Raw genomic sequence first — 10,184 nt, 5'->3', positions numbered from 1 at the left:
ACAGCCTTATCAGCACGGCGGCAAAAGAAACTCCAAATTGGAGCTTGGTTGTGCTTGCTTTAAAGCTGGATGGGGTCGGGTAGCTAGGTTGTTCTATGACAGAGCCAGCAACGTGATGAATCGACTTGAGGTGATCTTTCCCTGATGAATTTAATGGCGTGGCTCGACGGCGGCAGTAGAGGAAGAAAGAGAGAAAGAGATAGACGGGTGTGGCAGGTGGCTTAGCTCGTCCTTGCCTTAGCAGGACGCGAGCGGTGTGATTAGGACACCCACGCGTAGGCGCTATAGATCGGCATGGCCCACGCGACCGTAGTGCCTTAATTGGCATGGCGACGATGGCTTGGCGACGTGCGCGTGGTAGCGGTGGCCTTGAACTAGGTCGACAGCGGCGTAGGGTTACAGCGGATAGGCGTGGACGCGATGACAATGTGACGGCAACGTGAGGCAGGGTAGCAAGGCGCAGGGCCAATGGCTCACTACGGCCGGCCTCAGCCAAGCCTAGGCGGCCCGACCGACCCAACGTGGTGGCACAGGGTGACCGTGCGAGACGCAGCCATGTGCACGGCGTGGGGAGGCCGCGCGGTGACCACACACACGGTGCCGAACCAACCCGAGACATGTGACGCGCACGAATTTTAAAGCGCCCCAAACGACTAAACGGTTGCTTCAGGAGCCAAACCACCTTTACCATGCTCAAGGTGGCATATGAGACTACCAAATCGAGTTATAACACTACACCACCCTTTAACCTAATCTCTCAAAATAATTTGCTAAACATTACAATGTCTAGTCGTTGACAAACTTGGAAATTTTCTAAGTTTTTGGGCTAAACTTGATTTCAATTTGCGATTTCTAAACTAGTGGAAATATTAGCTAGTAATATCATTTTTGACAGCAAGTATTTCACTGTCATCTATAAAGTTTGTACTTCAAACTTTATTTAAGTATCACACACACGTTTTATAGTATTTTCGTTTAATAAAAATTAGTTTTCAACCTTACTTGATATACATGGACTATTGAATCAACTTTCGTTTAACATTTTTATTGATCATTTTAAGTTACAAGAAACTTATCTACACACCCTATCACATACATTAACATATAAACATGATGCTTATGACATATTTTTTAAATGATTTAGGGTATAACACCGAGAGTGTTACAACGCCCATCCCGCTCCAGAGACAGCATCCGTCTGGACAGAGCTCCCACACCAGCGCTCGATGCATGTAGCTCCCTCGCCCGCGTCCCATCCCACTCCCCATCCTGACCGATCCGTCGCGGCATCCCATCCCCGCCACTATCATGTCTACGGGCTCCATCTTCACAACACCATGGGAGCCGCAGCAGCTGGACCACTGAGGGCTTGGGCTTCCTCTACACCTACAACTAGATCTACTTTTATAACACTTAGATGATACAATTACAATATACACCTAAAATAGACAAAACATTCGAAACATACACTTACAACATAGTCATTTGCAACATATGCAATATCCAGATAAAACACTTGCAACATATGTTTAAAATAAATAAAACATTTTGAACAAACTCTTGAAACATACGTGTATAGCCATTGCAACATGTACAACATCCGGATCTACCTTTGCAACATCCATATGAAACTTGTAACATACCTCTGAAATATCTGAAATACTTGACATATATGTTTGCAACATACGCTTTTAGTGCAATATGGGTGAGCGACGCGGCGATCTGGCACGGTGGAGGTGGCCTTGCGAGACAGTCATGGCAGGCAGGGTGTGACAGCCGGAGCGAGCAACGGCGTGGGCAGGCGGGGCGCAAGCAGGGCGCGCGGAGCGTACGGACGCCCGTGACTTATCACTGTCAAAAAAAATTGTGTGACTCATATCATTATTGAATATAAGAAGGCAAAAGTGAAACAGAAGAGAAAGCCTTCACTTTCTCTTGCCCTTTGCTTGTTCTTGTGTGTGCACTGACTTAGGCTGTCTCCAAGAGGAGATCCATCAGGAGACCCAAATTCAAAATGTGTCTCTAATAGAATATCTATAGCCTACAACAGAGTACCTATATGGAAGATCTATTTTAAGTGTCAGGAAAGCTATAACATAAATCTGAGTATCCTCTCTCCTGGAGACCCATTTGTAGAAAAAATTTTCTTTTGGGTCTAGTTGTTGGAGAAGACCAAAAATGGGTATTGAACCCTTTGCCAGTAACGCTATCCAAACGTAAAATGGGTCTAGTATTTTAGATAATGGTTTACAGTGTTTCATCTGCACAGCTAATGCATCAGGAATGTGGAAGGTGGTGCAGTTGGCTAGCGCGTACTCCCTCTGTCCCAATTTAACTGTCGTTTTCGGTGTCCGTGCCACGACTTTGACTCAATTTGTATAAAATATGTACAACATTTGTGTCTCCAAATAAATTTGTTAAAAAACTAGATTCAAAGATCTTTTCAATGATGCTAATTATGTATCATAAATAATAATATTTTTTAATATATATTTTGTTAAAGTTGTTTCTCAGAAAATGAGAACGACAGATATTCTGGGACGGAGAAAGTAGATCTCATATTTGTTGAGTTATCCTGAGGTCGATAGTTCGAGCCTCTCTCACCCCCAAATAAATTCTTGACACATGGGTCGTCACGACTTGTCATCTTCGCAGATGATGCCCGATTTTTATAGTTATTTTTTCCTACGGCCTCACAGACAAACTTGGTCCGTTGATTTGTAATCCGGCGAACGCAGTCTCACCACAGCGGCACAGCCGCAGCCATTTCCAATCGCAGAGCATATCGCCAATCCGCCGCCGTCGCAGACTCGCAGCTGCCCGCCACGATGCCGCCGCCGCTGCACCCTCCACTATCGCTGCGCCTTCACCTTCTCCTCCGCTCCCAAACCCTAACCCCTCTCCTCCGGCGAGGATCCAGCTGCGATGCGCCCCTTTGCAGGACCAGGAGGTACATCTCCGTTCGCGCCTCCGCTGCACAGCTCGCCTCCGCGGGCGTCGCGACGGCGCAGCAACCTGAACTTGGTTGGTTTTTTTTGTTTCTATTTCTGTTTTTTCTTCATGTCGGCGTTGGTCGGCGAATTTGCTGAGGTTGTTGAGTGCGTTTCCGTCGCAGGGGTGGAGGAGGCGGTGGTGGGCTTCGTCACCGGTAAGAGGAAGGCCACCGAGGTAGCTCACGCGTAGGTACTAATCCCCATTGTTGATTAAGTATTAAAATGTGTATACTGTGAACTTCTCTTCCAACGCTGAAAGTAGCAGCATGGAATTCTTCTGAAGCTAGGTAAGTAGCCACCTAGAACAATGTTAGCCCTATGTTTACTGAGGTGCTGCAGAGGTAAATCGTTCAGTTGCATGTAGATACAGTAACTCAAGTGAGATGTGTGAGAGGAACTATCTCCATGTTTCTCTGATAGGCGATAGCTAATCTTGTATGTGTGTTTATGGTTAGGGTGTGGAGAAATATTGTTCAAAAAGGGGATACAGTGGTTGATGCCACGTGCGGGAATGGCAATGACACGCTCGCTCTGCTTAAGATGGTGGCTGATGAAACAGCACGAGGACGTGTTTATGGGATGGACATTCAAGATTCTGCGATTGAGAGTACTTCCTCGTTTCTGAAAATGGCCGTGGGTGATGAACGTCAGGTGTGGATTTGAACTATGAAGTCTGTACGTAATTTCCCCTGAAGAAGGAAACAAGAAAATGATTAAAATTAACAAGAAGGCATTGAGATTTGACCTTAGTATCTAGAGAGAGAGGATACTTGTCATCTTCTCACTGAATATTTAATATAGTAACTTGTGACTATATTTGTTTTATGTGGCTGCAGGGACTAGTAAAACTATTTCCTATATGTCATAGTAGAATAGAAGAAATTGTTCCCAAAGATGCTCCTGTCAGGTGATCAAGGCCTTCCTAAGTTCATTGTTATTTGAAAATTTCAACTCATTTAGTACAATAAGTCAACAAAACAATTTCTGGAAAAGTGGAAATGCCAGTTCAAGTAGTAACAATCCTAGACTTGCTGATTCACTGTGGCACATTCGTTCTAGGCTTGTTGCTTTCAACTTGGGCTACCTTCCAGGAGGAGATAAAACTGTAATCACAGTGCCTAGGACAACTGAGCTAGCATTGCAAGCTGCCAGCAGACTTCTGAGTTCTGGGGGACTCATAAGTGTTCTTGTCTACATTGGGCATCCAGGTGGAAGGTAAACACCAATTGCAAACATTGTACCCATGTGCTGTAATATTGTTCGTTTATTTGTCACCGAAAACATTTATGAGTGTACTAACAACTATAGATTCTGGACAAGGAATGCATTTCTTTTTTAATATAAATAAATAAATACAACTATTTGCTGTTTGTTCTGCATGATCTGACTTGCCACCACAAGCTTGTTGTTTAACAGAACACTGAATTCTGGCCAAATATCACTTAAAAAGTGGGCCGTGGTCTTGTTAATTTTCTTCTTTCTGATCCCTAGGGATGAACTCGATGTTGTTGAATCATTTGCATCAAGCCTTCCTGTGGACACCTGGGCGACCTGCAAGCTTCAAATGATCAATAGGCCAATTGCTCCAGTACTCATACTTCTGAACAAGAAATGATGACAGTTTTGATAGACACAATGATGGGACTTTTGGGCATTGACTTGTTAGTGATGACGCTTGCTGATGGAGCTCAATACCATGACTTATTAAGGATTCAAATTTCACCTTGACATCAGCTGCACTTTGGCCAAGTCTGCTACATGGGGGTATATTTATAGCCAGCTAGCTGCATGGCATTCGTACAAGCTTTGATTGGCAGCTGCAGTGTAACTTATCATAATTTTAATACCACTCTGGATGTGTTGCGCTTATTCATGACTTATATTACTCTCCACTTGGTTGACATTACAGTTTTCATCTAGTAACAGGGGGCTTGCTGCTTCGTAGATGTGTTAATGAGCTCCATACAAATTCCCATATATAATTAGCTGCAGAAGCCATGTCTTTTGAATTCAGTTGCAGTCACCATGTATAACAACCTGATACAAACTCAACATTGTGGCACTGCTTTTAATTAAAACAGAGGATTAACTATGGTATTGATGAAATCTGGCGGCGGTTTTTTCTTGAATACGCAAAAGATTTGCGTGCCATTGCAATTAAGATAGAAGTGTTTAAACATAGAAACACCGCGCTTCAAGCGAGCACCCTAGGAGGTCTAGAAGGAGCAGCCTAAGGCCTGTGTACTGATACTTACACTACTTTCTGTCCATTACTCAATCTACAGTGCATGCAAGCACACATTTAGGGCAGCATGGAAGGCTCCCTTAACTTAAAGAGGTTGAAGGTTGCAAGCTGCTATGGAGTCAATGATCCATGCGCTGCTCACAACTTTGCCACCAGAGGCATAGGCCAGAGCCTGAGCATCAACTTGGCTACGTTTAATATTTATGCCATCCCTTGATCTTGGTTTTGCCTTGTCTTGATTCTCAATGCTGTAGACGATGAGGATGAGGGAGCTGTCGTCGACCAACTTCTGCTGATTTCTTGACACAGGCTTCCTTTGCAGGACAGTTCCACCGGCTGCAACCACAAGGTCTTGCAGGTAGCCCCTGTAGGACTTGGTGTAATCTCCATGGAGATAGAACTCAATACCGTCGAATAATTTAGGTTGCTGCAGAATAAGGAAAAAATGTTATTACTAGAAAATATCCTGCAAATAATCATGCTCATGCTAACAATGTCCTTAACCTAGCATTGTACTGATATTGTTGGCAGTGACTGTAGATAATGAGACTAGGTGGAGTACATAACAACGGAAAATACTTACCTTATTGATAACTCGTAGTCTGCCTAACCTGGGACCCTCAGCAGTGCCATGTACATCAGTGGAAATTTCAAATCTCATTTCATCAACAGGTTCCATAAGTTCCATGCATGTCTTAACCCCTATGGAATAAAGTCGGTATTTAGCAACAAAGGGCAGCAATTTGTCAAGTGCAAACTATTCTTGTAATGAATTAATGATCGTTCCAGCAGGTAATAAAACAGACTTACAGTCGATGGAGATAACCCATTTGCCATTCAAGATTGCCATCAGAAACTTCATTGTGCGCTTGCAAGCACCAGACATGTTGGTTGATGCAATAACATGGGTAACATTAGGACTCCAACTTGTTGAGATAGGCACACCAGCTATTTTTGCGAATTCTGAGACAATACCCTGAAGGATTTGTTCATTTTACTTCAGTTCAAATGCATATGAAAAAAGTATCATAAAGATTATCAGGAAACTAAGGACACAAGAAAACACCTTTTCTGTAGCAGAAAGGGCTGAACAGCACAGAACCCATTTCTGTGGTGATCCAGATGGCCATGTCCATTTATTACCATGACCTTGACTAGTGTTTACTTGAGATGGCCTGTAAAGCGGTTATGCAGTAAATATCCATATCTGCATCAAACTTAGTTTTTTAAACTAACATGTTGTAAACACTGGAAAATACCCTTTTGGTGTTAGTTTCCTGTGCGACTTCTTTTTCAACCCAGAAGTCTCTGTAGGCAACTTTGAAGATTGGTGCAAAGGGCATAGCATCACAAAGTTTTCCTGTCAGCAAAAGAAAAGAGAAAAGTCAGAAATAAGATGACAGTGCTGGACGCAAAACACCAAGAAGCTAGTTGAAAACACTAGTGCAACATGATATGAACTTACATTATCCCATCTACATTCTGGGATTAATTTAGCACAGGTGAAATGGAAGCTTTTTCGACAACTCATCTCGAAGCATCCAAGTGCAGCACCTTTAATTCCACAGCAAGCACATTTGATTCTTTTACTTCTAGCCAGCTCATTTGTAAGATTAAAGACAGAGTCATCTTCAAAGTAGACATCAGGAGCCCTAAGGTGGAAGAAAAATCATATACATGAATTAGCTAGGGATACTGAAAATTAAAGTTTCTTCCAATATAAAATTCTATTAGAAAGGGGCTGCATACCACTCCAGACAGTTTTTGTGGCAATGTACAGTAGCCCCTCCATCAAATGATGCAGGAACTTGCTTTCCATTATGGTAGTGAACCATCTCTCCAGATCCCTTCAGAACAAAAAGGAAAATTTGGTTATTTATTCCATTAGTTAAAGGAAGGATTTGTAGCTTTAAGGAAAAGACTTTGCAAACCGACTTGTCTGGTGTGTGCGCATACCTCTGTGATATCATCAGACTGGCAGAAAGCACAGTAAAGCTTAGAAGCTTTATCCTCGCATTTCTTCAGGACAGCATTGCGTGCAGTGCATGATCTGACAGTTCCTGAGTAATCTTGTTGTTCAATAGGTTTTGCACTACCATTCTTAACAGAGACATTCCTTACTGAAGGAACTGTGCGTATGGCCTCATTTAATGGGCACCTCCTAGGTAAAATGCTTGGTGTATTTGGACCAATGTTGGATACGATGTTTTTTTTACTTCTACCATCCAAGGGTTTATGTTGGGTGCAGCCTTTTGTGAGGCTGTGAAGCTGAAACGATTCTATTTCATTTTCAGCCTCTGAAAGAATTCTTATCTTTTCAGCTACAGCACCATCAGAAATTCTTCTGATCCGCTTCCCTCTTTGATCAGATTTATTCTCTGCAGTCTTCACTGCACTATCCCCTGCTATTTCAAGTTTGCTTCGACTGTTTTTATCCTTTTTGGGGATCCTTTCTGAAAGCTGGTTCTCAGGTACTTCATTGCCCAAACCACCTGCTTGAGGGGAAAATGTATTCATAGATTTTTCACTAGAAAAGACAGCTGTAGCATTGTTGCCAGAGACCTTGTTTCCTCCATTTGAAGTATTTCTCTCTTTTTTGCTGCCGTCCTTTTGCCGTGGCTTTGCAACAATACTTTCTGGGATATTTGCAACTTGGTGCTCAGCATCAGATCCTCTTGTACATAGTTTGCCACAACTGGGCAATTTTGAATTCTTTCTTTTCCTAGGTCTTGTTAACTTTTTCTTCTTAACTTCTTCAGCATTTAGAGGCTGAGCTACATTACTTTCATGGTCTAACTTATCAAATGAACCACCAAGATTCATATCTTCACCATCATCCACCTCTGTGATTTGATCTAGAACATTCTTCGACTTACCCTGAACAAACAAAACAGCTGAGTCAAATACATGTATATATTCAGATTGTAAAGGTGGGAGAACTAAAAATATGAAGCCTCTGTCTCAGTTAACCAAAATACCTGACTTTTCAGTGGGGTAGAACGCAGCTCAGGGGAGCAAGGTCTTTGGCTCCATTCAAAGATTTCACTGTCAAATATTTCTGAAACCTCAGCTTTGCTCTGCAACACATGTAACCAAACGGTAAGCACAACAGTTGAACCAGGAAACCAAAAACAAGGGGGGGGGGGGGGGGGGGGGGGGGGGGGGGGGGGGGGGGGGGGGGTGTAGGAAAACATGTTCTAAATAACTTACATTAGGAGTCATATCATTAGGCCTTTCATCATCAGAATCTTTGATATCACTAAAGGTAGGCGCATTGTGACGCAAGGGTGTGTCCAATGATGGTGGTTCACTCAAAGTTTCAGCAGTGCCACCTTCATTTTCCTCTTGTTCCCTCAGCCAGAAAAAAGGTGACAATGAAGGGCTTTCTGGTATATCAGAGTTCAGACTTTTATCTTTATCCTCTTTAACATCACCATTCAGATTACTTTTTTGCTCATCAGACTTCATAACCTTCTTGGGCCTTATCGGCGTCTCAGATTCAGGGAATGGTGTCACGTGTATTCTTTTGTTCTTGGAGATTGAAGACTTTGCAGTTGCAGATGTTGCAGCAGTTTTGGTTGTATTCTTTTCATTCTTGGATGCTGGCTTCTTTTTATTCGGCTTTTTAGGCTTCCCAGCACTGTTCCCAGCACAATCTGATCCATTTCAAGTAAAAGGAAGACAGTAAGTCTAATACTATCATTCATTTTCTCTGAAATTCGATTGTTAGAGAGAAAACGATCTTAAACAGCAAATATGCTCAAATAGACTCAACATATGTGGTACAGAGACAGAGATGCAAAACAACCAGTAACTAAATCTTGCTCATGTGCCACGAAACAGAAACTAAATATATCTAGTTACCTGCAACTTTGGGTGCTGGAGTCAGCTGTGTTGACACAACACTAGTGCCCGCTGCAGCTTCCATGCTTTTTAAAACAGACACCAAATTGTCCATGTGAGGTGCTGGCCGTATCTCTGCAATTAAAAGACCATCATATGCAGTCATTTTTACACAAGCATTTTCAACTTTCATCAAAATCGGATAATGCAGGATTTTATCAGAAATGGCATACACCAAATGGAGCCTAACAGGTCATTATGGAGCAGATTTCATTATTGTGGGGATTTGGGATTTCTTCAGTTATTAATTTAAGCATGTTAATCTCCAAAAAAAAACAAAGATATGGAAATTCAGCTATGGCAACAATGACTGTACTAACGAACTAACCTCTCCGGCTGAACGGGACCTTGCACAAGGGGCAGCAGGAGGCAGATTTCATCGACTCCGTCAGGCAGGCGCTGCAACAAGAGACATGACATGACTATCGGCCGCAACTAGATCCACCGGGGAGGAACGAGGGATGGGGCTCACTTGCAGAAGATGTGATTGCAGGTGATGGACACCGCCGAAGTGAGCAGGCTCAAGCTGCCAAAAAAGAAATATTTCAGCTAGTACAACAACAAATCGCAAATCTCATCAAAAGATCACGAGCTGTCAGATACACGAACAGAAGAAGAGGATTCCAATCGCAAAAAAAAAAGAGGATTCCAATCCAATCCTCCAAGAAAGGAAAAGAGGAAGCGAGCGGAGCAGCGCGGCGGCGTTACCAGATGGGGCACTTGAGCTCCCGGCCCATCCTCTCGAGGCTCCCCACGTCCGCCATCTCGATCTCTCCACCTCGCTTCGGATCTCTCGACGACTCTTGCGTTTCCTTGCGGCTTCGAAGATTTCTGATATCTGATCTCGGGTCTGATTCTGGAAGGACGAAAGAAGTGGGTTTCGGGGGAATGGTACTTATCTTGGCGGGAGCTTTCCCTCCAAAGTTTTCGTTCAAATTTTGGCGCTGCTTCTTTCGCAAGCTGGCGGGTTCGCGGAATCGCGGGCGCGCCTGGGGGCCGCGGGCCGCGTCCTGCCGAGCCGGAGTTGGCTAGTGGGCTGGACT

At 43.4% G+C, this 10,184-nt stretch overlaps 2 protein-coding genes across 2 annotated transcripts; one reads left to right on the top strand and one right to left on the bottom strand.

Annotated features, from left to right (window-relative positions):
- Positions 1-2,717: 2,717 nt before the first annotated feature.
- LOC136512336 (tRNA (mnm(5)s(2)U34)-methyltransferase, chloroplastic-like) lies at positions 2,718-4,929 on the top strand. The gene is made up of 6 exons (XM_066506302.1): positions 2,718-3,024; positions 3,116-3,179; positions 3,449-3,644; positions 3,830-3,900; positions 4,053-4,208; positions 4,485-4,929. Exons 1-6 carry the CDS (start codon positions 2,829-2,831, stop codon positions 4,606-4,608), a joined length of 807 nt encoding a protein of 268 aa, XP_066362399.1. The 5' UTR covers positions 2,718-2,828; the 3' UTR covers positions 4,609-4,929.
- Positions 4,930-5,108: 179 nt separating this feature from the next.
- On the bottom strand, positions 5,109-9,983 carry LOC136512335 (protein BREAST CANCER SUSCEPTIBILITY 1 homolog). Its single transcript, XM_066506301.1, has 14 exons — positions 9,850-9,983; positions 9,614-9,667; positions 9,470-9,540; positions 9,103-9,216; positions 8,449-8,894; positions 8,217-8,315; positions 7,195-8,115; positions 6,988-7,085; positions 6,704-6,890; positions 6,498-6,598; positions 6,305-6,413; positions 6,049-6,214; positions 5,822-5,940; positions 5,109-5,665 (listed from the first exon to the last, which is right to left on the bottom strand). Exons 1-14 carry the CDS (start codon positions 9,903-9,905, stop codon positions 5,324-5,326), a joined length of 2,883 nt encoding a protein of 960 aa, XP_066362398.1. The 5' UTR covers positions 9,906-9,983; the 3' UTR covers positions 5,109-5,323.
- Between the last annotated feature and the right edge of the window lie 201 nt (positions 9,984-10,184).

This window comes from Miscanthus floridulus, chromosome 16 (assembly GCF_019320115.1).
Source record: "Miscanthus floridulus cultivar M001 chromosome 16, ASM1932011v1, whole genome shotgun sequence".
Classification (NCBI taxonomy): domain Eukaryota; kingdom Viridiplantae; phylum Streptophyta; class Magnoliopsida; order Poales; family Poaceae; genus Miscanthus; species Miscanthus floridulus.
The sequence above is the reverse complement of the archived record's forward strand: the minus strand, read 5'-3'. Positions and strand labels throughout refer to the sequence as shown.